Genomic DNA, 21,218 nt, shown 5'->3' with positions numbered 1-21,218 from the left:
TTGAGCATTAATTCTGATCTATTTGAGGAATGTTAGACAATATTGCACCGAACACATGTTATCCCATACTTTCCTGTGCATTTTCCTGTCGTTTTTCTTAAAACATGGTGTGTGTGTGTGTGTGTGTGTGTGTGTGTGCAAGCAGGTTTCTTGCACAAGAGCTCCAAATCACCTTTTAGTCGTACAACCTCAATTTGGTGGTATATGATTAAATCCCACCTGAAAAACATAGCAGCCTGGATACACCTCTGGTAGTATTTCAATTATATGTGTGTGATAGTGATTAGGATCAGTTTAGGACCTAGGGTACCAGGATTAAAATTCCCACTCAAATCATGAAGTCCACTGGGTGACCTTGAGCCAGTTACTCTCTCTTAGCCTGACCCACCTTACAGGGTTGCTGTTGGGGGGGGGGTGGAATGGAGAAGAGGAGAAGCAGATACCAAACGTTTAGGTTCTTGGAGGCAAGGTAGGATATAAATGTAATACAGAAGGTCTGCCACTTCTGCGGGTCTGTGCACAAAGGTAAAAGCGTGCAAAGTCAGGACCCCTGGAACACGCCCCCCCCACTGCAAGGCAGACAGCTGCTTTACCAGGCTCTGGTAATATCATAGGTGGGCTCTATGAGCATCCCAGGGGCCTTGTGCAACCTTCCCAAAGCCCACTAAGTGAGGTGGAAGGACGTAAGAAGGTATTTCTGGTTGTGCGGGTAGGAGGGGGAAAATGGAGGTGCTGGTGGTGAAACAGCAAATTCCCTCCATCATTCATTCCTTCATTCATTCTTCCCTACCCCATGAAAGGTTGTAATTGCATAAGTAAAGTGAGCATAAACTGGGTTGAAACTATGCTTTATTTCCGTGTCAAAGACTTAGTTTGGCACACACACCCCATGTGCATTTTCATACACACACAGTCCAGGAGCCTCAATGGCGCCCCTCTGGAGGCTTCACCCATGGGCAGGCTGATGTGAGAAATGTACCCTGGTGCTTTTGTGGAAAGCAGAAAATGTGCTCTGGCATACGGAATGGCTTGCACCTGGGGTTCTGATCAGCCTTCCTTGTAGTTTTTCCACCCCTCCCCCTGTGTTGCTACGAGTAGGAGTTAGGTTGCCTTGAGAGCTCTTCAAGTTTCCACCTCTGCTTTTGCTTCCAAACATATCTATCCCTCCAGAGGCTCTCTCACCCATGTCTCTGTTTCTCACTGTCTCCTATTAGCGGGGATGTTTGTTTCACTCTGTGTGGTATAGCGCTGGGTGAGTCAGAAATGCTCTGCTTTTAAAAGTGGGGGAAAAAACACCGCTCAACTTGCCCTCCAAAGAATGAAGCATTTTGAAAAGAGTTACAGTATTTCAAGAGCTTTGTGGTTACTTACCTCTTCTCCCCTTTCTGCTAAGGAGGGTGGTGGAGTGATAGAGGCCGGGCCATTTTTTGTTGTTGCTGTTTAATCTAAAGCTAGTTCATAGTTTGTATCTGGCTCTTCCAAAAGACAGGGGTTAGATAAACCATGCTGTGTTGTATTCTTAGTCCCGATACTAGCCTTTTTCAAGAGCCAGGGAGTACTCAGTGCACAGGGAAAGGAGATACAGTGGTGCCTCGCAAGACGAAAAGAAACCGTTCTGTGATTCTCTTCGTCTAGCGGTTTTCTCGTCTTGCAAAGCAAGCCCATTGACGGATTAAAGGATTAGCGCTATTAGCGGCTTTTAGCGGCTTATCTGCTGATCGTATCAGCTGATAAGCGGCTTAGCGGCTTAGAAAAAGGGGGGGAAAGGGGGAAAAAACCAGCAGGAACTTGCAAGACATTGTCGTCTTGCGAAGCAAGCCCATAGGAAATTCGTTTTGCGAAGCACCTCCAAAACGGAAAACTCTTTCGTCTAGTGAGTTTTCCGTCTTGCGAGGCATTCGTCTTGCGGGGCACCACTGTAATACGTCTTCCCCTTTCCCCCTTCTTTTTGCAAAATGGAGGGCAGGGCCCATTAGAAACCCTCCTGCCACATGATTTCACACGTGTCGCTGCCCGCGCCAAGTTGGGCAGAACCTGGTGTGTGTGCTGGGCAGACAATGGAGGAGTGTGCATTTGGGGACGAAGTTTAGCTATTGGAAGGTTGCATCGCCTGCTGTGGCTGTAGAGACCGATGCGGAGGGAGATGTTTTGTTGCAGCTGGGGCTGCAGTGTGAGCAGATGCACCATGACATTTCTTCTCTCTGTGCTCCTCTCGGCAGGCAGCTGTATGATTAAACCTAATGGATATGACCTTTGATGAAAAAAAATATGGTAATAAGTGTTGGTGTTTAACCAACATTGCTGAAGGCAGAAGGAGCCTTGGTAGCCTTCCTGTCCCATTTTGTGATTCCTTGGCCTGTCCTCCTTTGTTGACCTCCTTTTGTCACTGGTCCCCCAGGCTAAGCACCTTGAATGGTGCGAAACCTGAGAAGGAGTTGACTTAATTAAGGTCTTGCAGCCCACTCCCAGCTCCCAACAGAAAAAGAATGTCAACTTTCTTAAAACACAGACACAGAATTCAAAATAAGTGAACGAATGAGCAAATTTTCCAGGGGGGATTGTCTAAAACAGAGTTAGACCGTTGGCTCACCGACTGGCAGGGCCTCTCCAGAAGACATGTGCCTCTCTCAGCCATACCTTGGGGATGCTGAGAATGGATCCTGGTTCTTCTGCATGCAAAGCATGTGCTATGAGCCTTTTCGCAATAGAGCAGGGAGTACATTGAACAGAGGCCACAGAGGCCAATTTAAAAATATGATTTTCAGATATATATGCAGTGTGCGTTTGATTTATTTGGGGGGAAAGTGGGCATGTGTTAGTGCTTGTCCATACAATCGACTCAGTGGGGATGGTTTAGTGAGATATGAGATCAGATCTCCTGACTCCAGTTCTGTGTGCATGTACCCAGAAAGAGAGGTTCCAGAACTCACCATGAATGCCTCCCTTGTTCTCTTATAATGGCAATGGCACCCACCTGAGAGGTGCCACAATTGAGCTCCGTCTGAAAAAAAGCCCTGCACATACCTAAGATACACCCAGTGGATCTTGCCGCTATGTAAAGACGCAGTAGAATGTGCCGTCTGTTCACAGGAACAAAGAATCCCAAAGTGTTTCTGTACCTTAGGACCTTTTACTGAGTATTTTGGGGGTTAGGCAATGATTGTATTTTAAAGCTAAAAATCAGTGGCTAGTAGCCACGACGACTATATTTTACCTCCAGTGTCAGAGGCACACTGAATGCCAATTACTAGGACTCACAAGTGTGTTGCATTCTGGTCCTGTTTATGGGCTTTCCAAATGCCTGTGGTTGGCCACTGTGAGAACAGAATGCTGCACTAGATGGGTCTTTGACTTGGCCCAGCAAAGCTCTTCTCATGTTCTGGTGAACTCCACCCACTGTAACATTCCCCCCCCCCCAATCTTTAATCTTGCTATACATTCATGCCTTGGAAGTCGAACAGCTTACCGTAGTTCCCGAACATTTTGGCATTTTGGAGCTGAAGGTCCATTGCTTCGGATTGGCCGCAGGAGCTTCTTGCAGCTAATCAGAAGCCGTGCTTTGGTTTTTGAATGTTTTGGAAGTCAAACGGATTTCCAGAATGGATTCTGTTCGACTTCCAAGGTATGACTGTAATAACAAAGTGATTCTGCTGCCCTCGACACTGCCAGGTGGAATCACTTTTAAGACCTCTGGTTGTGGTTTTAACATTTAAAACAAGGAAAACATGAAAAGTGATCATTAATCTTATCCATTTCCTTTGTTGCAATTTTAACAAATGAACATCTGGATGGGTGCATTAGTTGGACAGGGAGACTGAAACGAGTTCAAGGGTTATTGTTGTAGGATAACCATGGCTTTAAAAAGACTACTTTGAGAGTTCAGTGTTCTTTAATGGGCATATGCTTTTTAAAAACATAAATATTTTCATTAATTCTCCAAAGTTATTTCAAAGCATTTTTCATCATATACAGGTTTTTTTATAAAAAAAAATACATAGTTTCTTCTTGACTTCCCACCCTCCTTTCCTGGTGTGTTTTGTTTCTTTTAAACCTTTTTATTGTTTTATAACACACATTTTTATTGTCCAAACCCCAATATCATTAGTTCTTTCAACAACCCACTGTTTATACTTCAAATTCTGCCTTTGACTTTCATGTATGGGTGATGGTTGGATAGGTAAGCTATGAATGGTCTCCATTCCTCCTTAAACATTTCCTTATTATGTCCTCTTAATTTAGTAGCCAATTTCTGTATAGGCCAATCAGTTTTATAAGCCATTCCTCCTTGGGTTGGTAATCCTCCTTTCCTGGTGTGCATTTACTTTTAAAATATTCAGATAAGTTGAAGGCCTGTCAGCTGAACAAATACCTAATTGCAACTGAATATACACCTCATTTTTGCAGAGAGAAGTTTTTGAAAAAAGAGCAACATTCATCATTAAGAACATTCAATGGCTGTTTAGAATGTAGCAATCGGCACAAGCGTTCTTTTATGCCTGTTTTGTTTTCGCCAGACGCAACACACGCTTACTTGTTTTCTGCCTCTCTCTCTCTCTCTCACTGTGCAGGATACCACAATGTGCTCTCTGGTATCTACGCAGTGCCGCTCGCAGTCCAGCCGCAGCATGTTCCCGTAGTGTCAGGCATCTTGTCGCAAGGTTGGGCTTCTGGTCCAGCAGGAGTGTGGCTGACCCATTGGCAGGTGGGCCATGGACACCCACATGGACTTGTTGACAGAGCTGCAGCTACTGGATAAGGTGCCTACCCTTGAGCGGCTCCGGACAGCCCAGAAACGCCGTGCTCAGCAGCTGAAGAAGTGGGCGCAATACGAGAAGGAGATGCAACACAAGAGGAGGAAGCATGAGAAGAAGAGGAACGTTGCCAGCCGCAAGAAGGTGTCTTTTGAGGCCAGCGTTGCGCTGCTGGAGGCTTCACTAAGGAACGATGTTGAGGAAGGTAGGAGATGCTGCAAGTTCTTGTGCCCTGTGTGCCCTTGCTAGGTTTGACTGTAAGCCCAGTGGTGCATCTGAGTGCTCATTTAGGGCCCTGGATGCTTGTCCTTTAGACTGCCATATGTAATATGTCCAGTGTGAGGCTTACGATGAACATTTCTCTTCTTTCCCCCCATCCCTTGACTGCTGTTCCATGTTTTGCACCCTCTAGCACAGCGGTTCTCAACCTGTGGGTCCCCAGATGTTGTTGGACTACTACTCCCATCATCCCTGAGCTCCGGCCTTGCTAGCTAGGGGTGATGGGAGTTGTAGTTCAACAACATCTGGGGACCCACAGCTTGAGAAAGGCTGCTCTAGCAGATTCCGGATGTGTTAGGGCGGAAGTAAAAAAAAAAAGTCTGGTATTTAAGAAAGGAAAAAATATCCCAAAGTGCATGCAGCATGGCTACAGGTATAAAATGGGGTTTGTTTCTGGGTTACCCTGATGTATTTACTTGGGTGGGGATGGGAGAGTACCAATTTGTTGTAGAAAAGAATAATATAGACTTAAAGTAAAAATGAGCATTTGTAACCATGCCTGTGTTAAAGAATTGGACTTAGGTGAAATGTTTGGAATATTGATCTTTGTTTGGTATATGTTGTGTAAGTGGCAAAAGACACACTTAAAGCATAATAGCTGCTCTGGGTTTTGGTATAAGGATTTATGGTGATTCTTTTCAGGAGACATCTCACAAGAAGGATGAAATGGGAAGTAGGGAGAAAGAAGGAAAGTTAACGATTTGCCTCTTGACAACTTTACGGAGATTTATTTATTTTTTGCATAGAAAAAGTTATTGATTGTGTTACGGAAAAATCTGGGTGCAGTGTTACTCTGCCACCCAGCTCATCGGACTAAGTCCGTGGGTCCCTGCGGAAGAAAATGAGCTCAGCCGGACGCAGGAGCAAACTGCAGAAGATCCAAGTTTATTGCGCAACAGGTTCAAGGCGAGATTGAACCCAGAGAAAGGGGTGACATGAACTTTTGAAATTTTCCTCCATATCCCAGAATACAGTGCATGAAACGTCACGAATACATTATGGGAAGGTTGGGTTTCACAAGTTACATCATGAATACATTATGAAAAGGTGGGATTACATTAATTAGCATTTTCGGATGAGGGAGGGGGGATATGCGGAGCGGGAAATATACATAGATACACATTTATTGAGTACCGGTGGTGGCAAGACAATGGGTCAGAGATATGCATCGTCTGCCACCTAATATTGCCTAGAGGGAAGGTTTGGCGAATTAAGAAGTTCCTGCGTACGTGACCTGCCGCTTCAGGGATTATGGAAGTAGGGATAGCATCATGGAGTCCACGGGGAACTGAGTTGAATGACACTGAGAGCGAAGAAATCGGAGTTACGGTTGATTTTATATCAATTTCTAAAGATTTCAATGATTTCAAACCCATTCTGTACTATAGGGCAAAAGCAGAAACAGAATGGATACATTGTAACAGGAGGTCCCTGGTTTCGGATCCATGCTTCTGCAGGACGAATGCATGGCTGTGATTGGCTAAAGCGGGGCCATAGGAATAAGCGGGGCCTCGGATGTTCCTAGAAGGAAGGGGGAAAGGAGCCCCCCCCTTCCGTTCCGTATCAATTGTGAAGATGGATATTCTATCTGAAGTTTAAAAAAATAGTTGTTGTTTTTAGGACTCTCTTTTCTTACATTTCCCCAATAATTTGTTTCATATTTAGCGGAGTCTAATAATAAACATTCCTTTGGGTGGCAAATTAGAAGAAATAGCTACAAATGGCCTGCAAAATCAATGGAGTTTGCATCAAATGTTCACAGCCTGTTATGCTGTTCAGTTTATTTATCTTTTGTCAGTATGTGATTTGGATGTGGTTTGGGCTGGAACAGACATTACGGCTAGATCCATTAGATGCAATAATACGGCTTGAAAGGAAACACCATCTGAGATCTGAATTACACAACAAATTGTTTAGAAGCTGAGAGGATGATAAAAGTAGGATTAGCCCAGATATTTCCCTACTGCCCTTGGTCATTAGGCATAAATTGTTCAGCTGGGACAAGACAATAGGAGACTATGGTGTAATCTGATCTCAAGATTTAAAGATTGGATTGTTGGAGGGAAGATATCAAATGATTTAGTGAATGAGGAAATGGAGGGGGACCCTTTTATTTTTTTTCCAGCATTGACATTTTGTATATATCAAATGTCTGGCAGCAGTTCTAAAGGAAGTAAATTCATTCCAAGTAGCAATCAGGACGTGTTGTCTAAAGCCTTTTAAATGTGTATATGATATTTTGGTTTTGGATAACAAGGAAAATAATTAGAGAAGAATGAGGAAATGTTTGCAGAATTGGTATAAACAGCAGCATATACACATACACCAGGTATATATTAAACATTTACCGAAGGTTTGTTTTATGCAATTATCTGTTGATGGTTCTTTAATCAGTATGGACTAAAAATGAAGTACAAGTTATGTTTCTAGGAAAGAATGTATCCAAGGCTGGCACGTGTCATTTAACAGTATGAAACAAAAGACAAGATGGTTCTCGCACCCCTCTGTTCCATCTACAGAAACCAAATGTACTGGTCATTGATTCTTACTTCAACCCTGTTGGCAAGAACACGTTCACCACCACACCTGACAGCTAGCTTAGGGGATGCTATGCTCTGTCTCCTAACACCTTGCTGCCTCTTGCTCATGACTCTACCTATTGGCTTTCTACTGCCCACTTAAACAAACACTGCAGCTACTGAGTTCAGCAGGACTTGCCCTTTCCAAGGAAATGTGCAAAGAATTGCAACCTGAATTGCTGTTTGATTTGATGCTCAAGTTGAAGTTGCTGCAAGAACGTAGAAGAACTCTTCGCTTTCTGAAAGGGTGGAAACAAATGGGAAATGAAGTTTAGATAGTGGAAATACTGGAACTAAAACTAATAATTCAGTGGTATCTCAGTGGCATCCTAGCTGTTCTAGACCACAGGTGGGTAACTTGCAGCCTTCTTTATGTTTTGGACTACGTAACTTGTGTCATCCCTGACTATCCTGGTTAGGACAAATGGGAGTTCTTTTTCAGCAAAATCCAGAAGGCCACAGATTAGCAACTCTGCAGTAGAAAAGCATCTTCCACTGAGATCAATATGGCTGTCCAGGAAAGGGATATCTCTGTGGCAGTCTCTAAATCATGGGTAGGCAAACTAAGGCCCGGGGCCAGACCTGGCCCAATCGCCTTCTAAATCCGGCTTGCAGATGGTCCAGGAATCATTGCGTTTTTACATGAGTAGAATGTGTCCTTTTATTTAAAATGCATCTCTGGGTTATTTGTGGGGCATAGGAATTCGTTCATTTCCCCCCCTTCAAAATATAGTCCGGCCCCCCACAAGATCTGAGGGATGGTAGACCGGCCCCCTGCTGAAAAAGTTTGCTGACCTCTGCTCTAAATGGTGAAGCTGTCTCCGCACAGAAGTGTGTCTAGCTAGCATTTGCATTGTACAACTTCCGCCATAATCCTCAAGATGTACCTCTTTTCCTGGCCCTTGACAGTTACAGTAATTTGTTTTGTGGGACCCATCTCTATTGTTGAAGTGATAATGTTCTGTTTTGGATGCAATGGTTTGAGTTGTTTCTAAAATATAATTGCTTCACTTGCTGCAATCCACACAAAGACCTTGTGGTGAATGGCAGCCAATAAATGAAAAAGTAACACCTGGAGGGCTCCATTGACTATCCTAGCCTTTCATGACAGTCATTTACATTGGAAGCTGCTTCCCCAGCTCTGCCCCCCCCCCCCCGCTCTCCACATGCTATCTGACATCCTTCCAAAAGCAGTGTTTATCCATAAGAGAGGAACTACCCACTGAACTCCAAACTATTGCTCATTGAATGTGTAAGTGGTGTTGCTGTATCTGTGGATTGGCTAAAATGATCATTCGTGTTGTTGTATGCAACAAGTGTAGACTGCCATTTAGAGCATCTTTATTTAACTGTCAAGGCACCCAAAAACCTGGATTTTAAAACTGCTGGACTTAAAAACGAGAATTATTACAAGAGTGTGTGGGAATTGTTTACTGCCTTGAGCAAGAATTGGTTTTCCTCTTCAAAAGAGAAATAAAAGATTTATGCTGTTTGGTATTTATGATGTCATTTAGATTTTAGACTCATTTGTCAAGGAAAGGCTAAAAAGAAAAAGGGAAAGGAAAATCTATGGGAGCCTTAGCATATCCTGTTGCAAATGCCTCTGCTTATTTGCGTGGTATCAGCTACAGGCTTAGTTTCCATTGTAGCTGGCTCCGCAGAGGAAACAAACAAATATAATCCCTGCTTTAAAATCTGCCAATCTAACCCTAAGATTGATAGGTAGGCAGGACAAAGGAGGCAAGCTAAAGGCAACAGTGACAAGTTTGGGATTATTCTGATAGGCAGCCTGCCCACAGTATAATCTTTATGGAGGGCACTGTAGGAGGCAAGGCACAAATAGATCCTGAGAAGAGATTTGCACAAACATGTCTTTGCAGCAGTAATGGGGCTTGAGGTAAATTGCTAGTTCCATCCAGTTAATTACCTCTCTAGCCACTGCTTAGAGGTCCAGGACTCTAGGTCAATTAACTGGACAAGGGCAAACATCTCTACAGGAATGGCCCCTCCGTATTAGTGGGTTCTCCCCCGCTTTTTTACATGTGTATTCTGCAACAGTGAGAGATTTTACTTTATTGGGCTCCATGATCACTGCAGAGGGTGACAGCAGTCATGAAATTAAAAGACGCCTGCTTCTTGGGAGAAAAGCAATGACAAACCTAGACAGCATCTTAAAAAGTAGAGACATCACCTTGCCAACAAAGGTCTGTATACTTAAAGCCATGGTTTTCCCAGTAGTGATGTATGGAAGTGAGAGCTTGGACCATAAAGAAGGCTGATCGCCGAAGAATTGATGCTTTTGAATTATGGTGCTGGAAGAGACTCTTGAGAGCCCCATGGACTGCAAGAAGATCAAACCTATCCACTCTTAAGGAAATCAGCCCTGAGTGCTCCCTGGAAGGACAGATCCTGCAGCTTGAGGCTCCAATACTTTGGCCACCTCATGAGAAGAGAAGACTCCCTGGAAAAGATCCTGATGTTGGGAAAGATTGAGGGCACTAGGAGAAGGGGATGACAGAGGACGAGATGGTTGGACAGTGTTCTCGAAGCTACCAGCATGAGTTTGAACAAACTGCGGGAGGCAGTGGAAGACAGGAGTGCCTGGCGTGCTCTGGTCCACGGGGTCACAAAGAGTCAGACACGACTAAACAACCAAACAATAACAATTCTGCAACATGTCATTGATACAATAATCCTGCATTGGTGGTGGATACATATTGGACCGTCCACCCGTCATTCCACTTTATTAGTTTTTCTGCGATGGTATACTTGTGGTGTGAAGAGTCAGCAGGAAGTTATGGAGAATGCACTGATTGAGGAATGCACCAGTACCATCACGAACACGAATCAATTTCAGAGTTCTTGTATGAATTTTAAAGGCCCTTAGCAACTCAGGCCCAGGATCCCTCTACAGAGTGCCTGATCTCGTCTACCCCTACCCAATCATTGAGATCTCCAGGGTCACTGTTAGTCCCCACCCCTGTGGCTCGTATCCACCAGGAGCCATTCATTCACCATTGTGGGACCAGTTTCGTGAAACTCATTTGGGTTCAGACAAGCACCTTCCCTGTTGAACTTCAGGTGCCACTGAAGACTTCTTTTATTTCAGCAGGCTTTTAATTGAAGTCTGATTATATAGTTTCAACTCATTTTTAGTCTCACTGTATTGAATCTCCTGTACACCTGTATCTGAAGAAGTGTGCATGCACACAAAAGCTCATACCAAGAACTAACTTAGTTGGTCTTTAAGGTGCTACTGGAAGGAATTTTTTTATTTTGACCTGTTAGAAATGACTGTAAGTAAGCGGTATATATTGTCTAAGTAAATAAATGCACATTAAATAAAATATATGCACAATGAATAGATCTGTTGGTCAGAGCGTGGTGCTGATAATGCCAAGGTTGAAGGTTCGATCCCTGTAAGGGACAGCTGCATATTCCTGCATTGCAGAGGGTTGGATTAGATCAGGGTTTCCCAAATTTGGGTCTTCAGCTGTTTTTGTACTACAGTTTTCCCATCATCTTTGACCACTGGTCCTGCTAGCTTGGGATAATGGGAGTTGTAGTCTAAAAACAGCTGGAGGACCCAAGTTTAAGAAACCCTGGACTAGATTATCCTCATGGTCTCTTCCAACTCTATGAGTCTATGATAAAAAGGATGCCTGGAAGGGCCTTAAGTCTTCAGTTGCTTCAAGGGAAATGCTATAGGTAAGATGTGTTAATAAGTGCTATGGGTAAATTGTAGGTGCTCAAGATACTTTTTGGCTTAGTTTATAGGGGTATTTAGTTCTAGCTAAAAGCAGTGTGTGTGTGTGTTAAAGTACCTCATTTTCTGTTTCTTTGAAACCCTAGGATTCTGAGGACAAAGAGACATGTCACACTAAAGACTAATGGGTAGCCCACACACAAATGGGATAATATCACCCTTCTCTGGTGGCATTTCACTGTCTTTTTAGACCTGCAGGTTGCTTAATTTTGGCCAGCTGCCATCAGGCTGTCACTTTATCTTTCCTTTCAACTTGTTTTCTTGATCTTTCAGTGCTTATTTGCTGCCTCCCTTGAGTGATCTTGGGATAGAAAGTTGGGATACAAGTACTGTGAAATGAATGAATGGGCTAGAAATATTTTCCTGGGCTGTACATTGACAGACTATGAGGGTGGGGAATCATGTGATTAATCATTTCTTTAAACTTGAAAGGAGAGAGAAAAGGATTCATTTTATATAGGAAACTAGAGGTTGAAATGAAAAAGAGTAGCCCCTCCAAGCAGGCTGGCTTTCTGCTTGTAGGTGTTTCAGAGCCGTATCTACCGGGGGACTAGCCAGACTTCTAGCCAGGTGAAGCCTCTAGTGGCTCCCAACCTGTGTGTGTGACCCGGGTGAAATAAAGCCTAGTTTCGCCCCTGGGTGTTTTTAATTTTTGTGAGTGAACATTCACGTGCTGTGTGTGTACACGCACACTGACTGGCCTGGGTTGTGGGCAGTTTGACAGGCAGAAACCCGAAATTGGGTGGGAGGAGGGGAACAGTAGTTGGGACTAAAGAACTACACAAATGCATTTCACTCAAGTGGTGCAATCCAGAAACACTTGAACTTGTCCTGTATCTTGGGACATAAGCAGATTTTAGCTTATGTTATCGGACACGTGAGATAAATGAAGGAGGATACTCTGGTGGGCAGATGCTTGAACAGAATTTACAAGATGAGACAGAGGAACACCTCCTGATAACGGATAATATGGTTCTTTAAATACCTTTAAGAGCCTTTTTAAAGTTGAAGATGTATGATGGATCTCATAATCCTACTTTGTTAAAGGAAAGTATCTTAACCTAGGAAGAACTGAAATAGCTCATCAATTCAGTATTCATCATGTACTATAGAATTTTCCTTTATGATGATCCTTTAATTAAGTCATAGTAGTGATAATGAGCACAGTGGTGTTTCGTATGTGCTGTGTGTATGTATGTAAAATCATCCATTCACCTTCTAGTGGCTGTTCACTTACTGTTTTTGCACCACTTTCAACATAAAACCAACTTCTACAATTAGAAAAGCATTTTTTTTAAAGAGAGCCTTTAATTAGCTTCTATAAATTGCTTTCTCTTAATGTACTCCTTTTTAATTTCCAGTTATTCCCTAGATGTTTAGACTTTTTACAAAGGTGCCTTGAATTTTCCATATAGCCCTTTTCTTCTGAAACTGTTATTTACTTCTAAGGAGGGATTTTGACCCAAGTACAGAATCTCCCTGGTGGAGGCAATCTGTCTGACATCTAGGTTCAGCTTCTTGTTTCAGTACATTGTCCCCAGAAATCACCCTCAATTTTTCTGCATAATATTTATAGCATTTGAAAGGAGTAGCAGAAGTACAGTCATACCTCGGGTTGAACGTGCTTCATGTTGAGCGTGTTCGAGTTGCGCTCCGCAGCAACCCGGAAGTAATGGAGCGCGTTACTTCTGGGTTTCGACGCTCGCGCATGTGCAGACGCTCAAAATTATGTCACACGCATGCGCAGAAGCGGCAGAAAGCAGCATGCGCATACGTGCCGTCGCTAGTTGCATTTGCTTCTGGATGCGAACGGGGCTCTGGAACGGATCCCATTCATATCTAGAGGTACCACCTCAGGTTAAGTACTTAATTCGTTCCGGAGGTCCGTACTTAACCTGAAACTGTTCTTAACCTGAAGCACCACTTTAGCTAATGGGGCCTCCTGCTGCTGCCGCGCCGCCGGAGCACGATTTCTGTTGTCATCCTGAAGCAAAGTTCTTAACCTGAAGCACTATTTCTGTCTTAGTGGAGTGTGTAACCTGAAGTGTATGTAACCTGAAGCGTATGTAACCCGAGGTACCACTCTATAGGATTAAACCATTGTATTGGGCTTCTTCTTGTAGATGTTGGAACTGTTAGATTTGATCAGCTCTGGCCCTTGAGCTGATACGGCTCATCTTGCCTTGAGCCCAGCAGAGTTTACGAACGAAACGAAACGAAACGAAATGAAAGGATGAAGCAGGTATAGTGCTACATTGCTAAGCTTTATTTCTAACTATACCGAGAACACACAAACGTACATCTTGCCTCTGTGAGAGCAGAGAGCATCTCTCTGCTGGGCTCAAGGTAGAACTCGAGGTGCACGTTGACCATCTAGCCCAAAATTGTGTGTGCTGGCTGCTGGTGGTAGGGTTTGAGATACAAATATTTCCCAGCCCTGATACCTGAGATTGTTTTAACAGGAGATATTGGGGGTGAACCTGGGACCTTTTGTGTACAAAGCACTTTCTCTACCACTTAGCCTGCTTCCGAGTCATAAGGAAACACTGTGGCGAAGGACCTGTCCTAGCACTTTCCAAGCTGGGTTAGATATTGGTAGAGAATGATGTCAATAATTGCTAGCTGATAATGCCAAACTCTTGACTATGTGCATAGTTCCTTTCCCTTATCCCTGAAAATGGTGTTCATTTTGATGCTAGCAGATTAAATTTTGCATTTTTGTTTGTTTTGTTTTTTGTAGCAGCACTAACAAATGTGTTCCTTCCATAGCAGCACATAAGGAGCTCATTTGAATTGCTCTCATTGGTGTGTCTGCATGAGGTACAACCAGTTCGGATGCTTAAGGTTGCCATCTGCTTCGCAAGCTCTGTGTTGCCAGATCTCAGCAGGCAAACCAGAGGACACAGTATCCCTCTTAGCTGTGAATGTCATTGATTTTGGCAGCTGAAGGCCTGGCTGTCAAGCGGCTAAGAATGTTTAGTTAATTAATCATCTGATCTTTAAGTGATTTGATTAATCTGTTGAATTCTTACATGCTATCCAAACTTAGTAATGTTGCCCTTTTGCGGTTGTATCAGGCACATTTTCTGAAGTGTATGATGGCCTAACAATGCAAATTATTTTATTTATTGTCTATTCAAGAATTTCTATGCTGCTTTTTAAAACAAAGTTTTCCTATCATAGGTTACACAAATATTTATTTTTTATTAATAAGCAAAAACACACTAGTATCTAAAATATTATTTTAAAAAACAACAACGGCACTATAATAAATAAAAGAACAGCATAAAGCACTTCAGACCAGCAAACCAATCTAAAGTTCACAATATCACAATCTAAAACAGAGAGCAGTAAAAACTGCACCACCCTCTTTAATCCTGGTGGCCTGAAATGAAAAATCCATTAAGTCCCACCTAAAAGGAAATGGGAAAAGGAGCTAATCATATCACTTATGGAACATAACTCTACAGGTATGGATCCACCACTGAAAAGGCCTTTTATTTTCTGCCTGACCTTGAGGTCCAGTCAGGGTCATCTGGGTGTCATAAAGGGCAATATGAGTACTTTCAATTAGCAAAAGCTGGCATGTATAAAAGAAAAGTCCATCTTCGGTAGTGTCTTGTTCCTCAGCTTTGGAAATTCAAATATATAATGCTTCATATTACATTGGAGATAAAATAGCTTTAAAAATGAACAAGGCTTAATCCTATCAGTACTGCCTAGAAGATCCATATTTAAGAACCTGTGTTGAAATTGATTTCAGCTGAGTGCTGTTGGCTACAGCTGCCTGCCATTAGTGCTGGTATTTCAACTTGAAAGGCAAAGCATCTGCTAGTTTGGGATGTAAATGGGAAGGAAAATCCTTCTTTAAATTGCATTTTCCATAATATGGCAGGGAGAGGAAGCTATTGGTGCATATGTTCAGCCTGCTCAGCTGTGTGCTGTTCAGTCTCTGCTCTGCCAATTCATTGAGATGGGATGGGTTTTAATTTGTGAATTAAGATGTTCATTGATGAATTAAGGCTTGCTTAATCCCAGTGTGAAGTAGGGTTGCATGCAAAGAGATTGCATCAACTGAACAGTAAAAAACGAAACGTTGCTACTCGCCTTGTGCATATTGAAAATGCCATCTGTGTCCAACAGCAAGTGAGTAACCATCGTTCAGCGGTAGATGATTACCATTTCCTCCTTCCTTTTGGCAGGACCAGACAACGCCAGAGAAAGGACAGGGAACTACTTTCATTCTGACTTAGCTTCAATATGCTGCCATGTTAACCAGTCATGTTTTACTGTGTAACGACATCTGAAAGTCAGTTCCACAGCACTGGCATTGTTTTATGTATAAGAATGTTATGGGGAGAGAATGGGCAATGATGTAGGGTGCCCTTGTCACCATTGCCAGGGCCACATAACTGGGTTGTGTGTGGCGATTGAAATTTGCATTGTGAAAACTGTGTTTCCTCTTCTGCAAAAAGAGATATCCGGAGGATGCAATGGGAGGATGCAGCAAGGTGGAAATCTCTGCAGGGCTGGCCCTACCATTAGGCAGAGAGATGTGGCTGCCTTGTGTCTAATTATTGAACTTACTATGGTGGTGGTGGTTTTTACTAAGAAAAAGGGGGGAATGTTGCTTATGGGTTTTTCTGCCTCAGGTGCCCAAAACAACTTGGTTTATGTGGGGTTCTATGCACTTTGACTTAGAAATGGAAAGAGGGCATCCTGCAGCAAAATGTGTTGGACCAGAATTGCATAAAGCGTGTTCTCCTTCATGGAGAGCATGTGTTGTGGTGGGGGCTAGCAAGACACCCACTGTTGCTGGGTGGGGAAAAGAGTTTGACCACCATTATCATTGAGCTTACTGTTGCTTTGGAGATTTAAATGTTGCCATTTCGTGATTGATAGCCATAGCTTTTAAATACCCTGCGCACAGCATTGAGCTTCGTCTTTTCGCTGTGCGCATCGGATCACCCTCCCTCCCTCCCTCTCTATTTTCAGGTGTTTGCTTGACCTTGCTATGCCTAACATGGGGTTGCCTGCTTTGGGGCAGGGGCCCGGTAGGAATTTTGTCCATTTGGCTGATTGGCTGGTGCCATTTGGTTTTTGCCTACTTCGTAGCAAATCGTCACAACTAGTAAGGTTGCGGTTAGGCATTGGTTTTATGAATTGGTTGGTGGAGGGGTATGGATTGGCTGTGCCTGCCCCTCCAAATGCTGCTGCTGTAAGGGTATTCCATTAAAGGAATCCAGGGGCTCACTATTGCTTTTGTCCGAACCCTTTCAAGGAGCTAGGGCCACGCAAGAGCCCACGGGAGCATTTGGGGAGAGGTGAGGCACGGTACGCAGCTCCATCTCTCTGCCCAAAATGTTTTCCCTTTCTGACTTTGTGGGTGTGCAAATGTCAGTCTGGCCCCGTGCGGGATCAGATAGTCGCAACCAATGCCTAAGCAACCACTCATATCGCTTGTAATTTTAATAAAGTTGTGGCCAAAATTATGCCAAAAACCTTAAAACTAAAATCATGTGTCAACTGTGTTTTATTGGGGGGTGTCTTGGGACCTCGACATGCAAAGGGATAGCTCACCCTGGTCCTTTACAAGGAGCATTTAAAAAAACAACAACCAACAAGCAAACTGTCCTCTCCCCTGTGTAAAGTGCCATTTTCTTCCTAGATTAAAGCAATTTTCTCTCCATCTGTGCACCACTGATTGCTACGTAGGCCTTCATGTTAGGTGGCTGGCTGCTGTCAAGGCAAATGTTGTAGTAGTCACATTTATTATGTTGGCCAACATAATTGGATGGTTCCTGTGTCTGTGTTGCTAAAAGCTACTTCTGGGGACTGTTTCTGTGTACACTTGTCTCCCACTCTCACAGTTTCTTTCCCTTCAGGCCTTTTCATTTTACAGCACATCCCAAGCTCATAACTCCCTTTTAGTTGCCAATTGCTTTAAATCCTTATTTAACTCTAGTTGCTATAGCATTTGTCTAGGTAGCTCCTGATAATGGATGCTAAGATTTCCATGCATGCAAACTCTCCTGCCAGCTTGTTTTCTTTGGAGTGTGGTCAGTTCCTCTCCCCTTTGCAATAAGTAACAAAATGCTTTCACAAATATTATTACATTTTGGTAATATCTGAATGAGCTCATGGATGGTCAGACTCTGGTAATATTGTTAAACCTCTCCCAAGTCTCTCTCTCTCTCTCTCTCTCTCTCTCTCTCTCTCTCTCTCTCTCTCTCTCTCTCTCTTCTTTCCTACAACTGCATTTCTACATCATGATAAGCCAGATTATTTTTTTAGTTTATTTTTTTAGTTTTCAAATTATTACAAAACCACAAAAACAGATGAGCAATAACAAAAAAATATAATATAGCTAACTTAAAGGCAGGGCAAGCAAACTCTAAACATATTAAATAGTAACACCCAAACAAAGATCATGATATAGGGAGAGATGCATGTAAATCTGAAACTGAACTATATGAAATAAAATCCCACCGTACTGAGTAGAAAATGACTAGAATCTTCCTGTCCCTCAGAGACCCATAATTTATGTGCTATTTTTTATACCATAAGGATATAGATATTGTTAACCATTTCCACTGTAGTGCTGACACAGATGCTGGCAGGATCTCTATAGAAGTCCTTGTCCAATTTCATGTTAGTAACTGCAGCAATAATCAGTCCATGTTTCAGAACTTTTTCTTAAGGTGTGTGGTCAGACTTTTGGTGAGCTATTCCTGCATTGTTTTGTATTTATTCATTTCTCCTTTCTTCCCAGTTCCTCTCTCCTTGTTTTACTCCCCTCTCATTTCTTTCTGGCTTCCACCTCTTCCTTTTAATTCATCTGGAATAATTTCCCAACTTTTTTTTTAGGCACCAGCCTTTCCCTTTGCCTGCTTCTTTAAAGGCCCCCACCACTCTGTTCTTCCAAACACTTGTCCTATTGTACCTCTTCCCTCTGACCCAGCCCACCTCTTGGAATCTGCCAAAAATCGTTCATTGAGCTTCACTCTTTTATGACATCAGTCTACTTTAGCCAATACTTTCATAGTCTTCATTGCTTTCACCACCATGTCTTGTAGTTCATTATAGTACAGATGTGACCCAAATCCACTTCCTTAACATTTGTTGTTTGCAGAAATAAAACTGCTAACTTGATAAGAGAGTGTTGTGTGTGCCATTTTTTGCATTTTCTTTTCTTCACATACTTTTGTTTATCTGTGTTTCCTGTTCAGACTTGCAGTAGACAATGCTCATTCACATTTCCACTTTGTGTTTTGAATCCATTCAGTTTGAAACATAACTTTAACTTTTTTCATCATGCTTTAACGTCTTGCTCATACTCAGGTTTCTAAAGAAAGAGAGCCAAAGCCCAAATCTGCATTTCCAAATGACCTTGAGGGAAAAGCCTATAATTCTAGTTTAGATGAAGGTTACATTGTGGTGAAGGGAGTACTTTCTGTGTATGCTCTAAGGTAATTTTTTCTGACATTAAGCTATGGCCTTAAGGATCCTGTAGCTGAATCCTGCTGTACTCTGGCTCAAATTAAGACCAGTAAAAAAATGTTCTTAACAAGAAAAGGCAGCTCATCAGTATCTAGTGATCCTGTGAATACCCTTGCAGATTTTCATAGGAGCATGCAATAAATCCCTGCTCCAAAAATTCCTAGCTGTCATTTTATAAAATTAACTAAAAATTCCTAGCCATTTGGCATTTATTTATATTCCTCTTGCAGTTTCATCATAGTTGTTGCATTTATTACCTCCAAGTGTCTTGCCAACATTATGTATGCATAAAAGTGACACAGCTACTTAAGGTGGCTTCCTGCTTCCACTATGTAGGAGTAACATGATGGCCACATGCGGTGCTATGTCATGTGGTGCATCCAACCATCAGCTTATGCAGCAGTTGTTTCAGTTTCCTGTATTGGTGTACCTTGTATCTTAACTGTTTTCTTTCCTCCTGTAAGTTGCACTGACAAAGCGGCCCTTCAAGACTGTATCACTAGTAGAGTAACAGTTTGTTCATGTATCAATATCAGAAGCAGAGGCAAAGCATATGATTGTAGGTCCATCACTATGTCTGCAAGTCCTTTGACTCTGCCAAGGGCACATGGAAAGCTGTTCTGTAGAATAATAATAATAATAATAATAATAATAATAATAATAATAATAATAATAATAATTATTATTATTATTATTATTAATTTATTTATATCCCCGCCCTCCCCAGTCGAAGCCAGGCTCAGGGCAGCTAACAACAATAAAATAGTACAACATACCAAAATCATTCATTATAAAATTAACTCAAATCAAACTGATGGCAACCACTGGGCCAGAGCTCTGCGAAGATTGCCAAAGGAGGGAGTCAGGCTGTGCCCTGACCAAAGGCCTGGTGGAACAGCTCTGTCTTGCAGGCAATGTGGAAAGATGTCAAGTCCCAAAAAGAGTTCTGTGCCCACAATTAGCAAGTCAAGCAACTCCCTCACCGCAGGCTCCCCTCCACATGCATGCAAATGGCAAGACCCATACTGGACTTGGACCCTAAGATCCTTCAAAGCAGTCCCTGACTTCCGGTTCCGGTCGCGACCTGGGAGGGAGCGCGGAGGACCAGCTCCTGGTTTTCTGAGCGTTGTGGAGGCTCGGGGAGCCGCTTGGGCGCAGCGAACCCGAAAAATCCGAAGGGGGGAACCCTCCGGAGTCTGGCCCCCTGCAGCGTGGAAGCGGTCAGGTCACCTCTCCGCCCCGAGAGGAGCGAAGACGGAGACCGCTAGCGCGACTGGGGATAGTCCTGCCCCCGCAACGCTACGCCTCAAGCTCCGGCCAGGAGAGGCGACGGACCTCCTAGAAGAATAGGAAGGCACACGCGGTGTTTAACTCAGAATATATTTGCTTTCGGAAGCGCAAAGTCAAGGGTGGAACTGCGTGCTGCCTGGATTTGGTATTATTTCTGTTAGAAATCTATAGAGGAGTTCACTCGGCGATGGAATTAAGATGGCGCAGGAGGAAGTCGGAGGTTTGAGGGGGTTTTACGCAAAGTCTGACTGAGTGAGCGAACTTTAAGTGGTGGGATTAGAAGCACAGTATACCTGCCTAAAAGCCCTAATTGTCTATAAAGACTGTATAAGTGACTGACTGAATAAGTGGGGGGGAGACGGTACTAGCCAACCTCTCTCCGCTGTGCACGCAGCCCTTAACCGCTACACGTTACTGGATTTTAAGCTGTTTTAATCTGTTTAATTTGTTTTCGATATTATTATATTTTGTAATGGACATGAAGATATGAAGAAGCTCTGAGGCGTGCCTGGTCCCTGAAGGGTCCCCAGACTGGTCCCGAGGACTTAGAACGTAGAGGAAGACGGAATATCTTAGAAGAGGAGGTCTCACTCTCTCTCTTCCTTCGCGCAACTGCCGCCTCCCTTCCGGGTTCTTCTTCTCTTTTTTGTTTCTCCCCCGCTTGCCTCTTTGTTTGGAGGTTAAACACAGACAATTGGACTTGACTTTGGATTAAAACGCGAAGTATATACCTTTAAGGCTGGATTGCGCATATACCTTTAAGGCTGGAGGGTGGGCAGAAAGCCTTGCCGATTGTGTTGCAGAACCAGTGGGGGGAAGCGGAGTGTTGAGAAGAATTTGAAAGACAACGTTGGGATTTACCCCGCTTTACATCGCTTGCACCCCCTCCTGATACCCTTGGTTATGTTTGGATTTTTGGTATAGACGTTGGTATTGACATTGATATTGAGCCCTGTCCTGGAGCTGCCTGGAGATAACCCTGGAAAGACTGACCTTCTTTAGTTGGTGAAAACAGCCTCATTTCTGTTGCATTTTTCGGTTTTGTTTCCTCCC

At 43.2% G+C, this 21,218-nt stretch overlaps 1 protein-coding gene across 3 annotated transcripts in view; it reads left to right on the top strand.

Moving 5' to 3' along the window:
- Nucleotides 1-21,218, top strand: part of PPP1R16B (protein phosphatase 1 regulatory subunit 16B) — a 113,652-nt gene that overhangs the window by 34,298 nt on the left and 58,136 nt on the right. For all 3 annotated transcript variants that reach the window (XM_083508092.1, XM_083508090.1, XM_083508091.1), the window contains exon 2: nucleotides 4,569-4,956. In XM_083508092.1, the coding sequence (XP_083364218.1) occupies nucleotides 4,710-4,956 (247 nt within the window). In that variant the 5' untranslated portion in view covers nucleotides 4,569-4,709. The remainder of the gene's footprint in view (nucleotides 1-4,568; nucleotides 4,957-21,218) is intronic.

Source organism: Podarcis liolepis (assembly GCF_965112155.1).
Source record: "Podarcis liolepis genome assembly, chromosome: 6".
Lineage (NCBI taxonomy): Eukaryota > Metazoa > Chordata > Lepidosauria > Squamata > Lacertidae > Podarcis > Podarcis liolepis.
The sequence above is the reverse complement of the archived record's forward strand: the minus strand, read 5'-3'. Positions and strand labels throughout refer to the sequence as shown.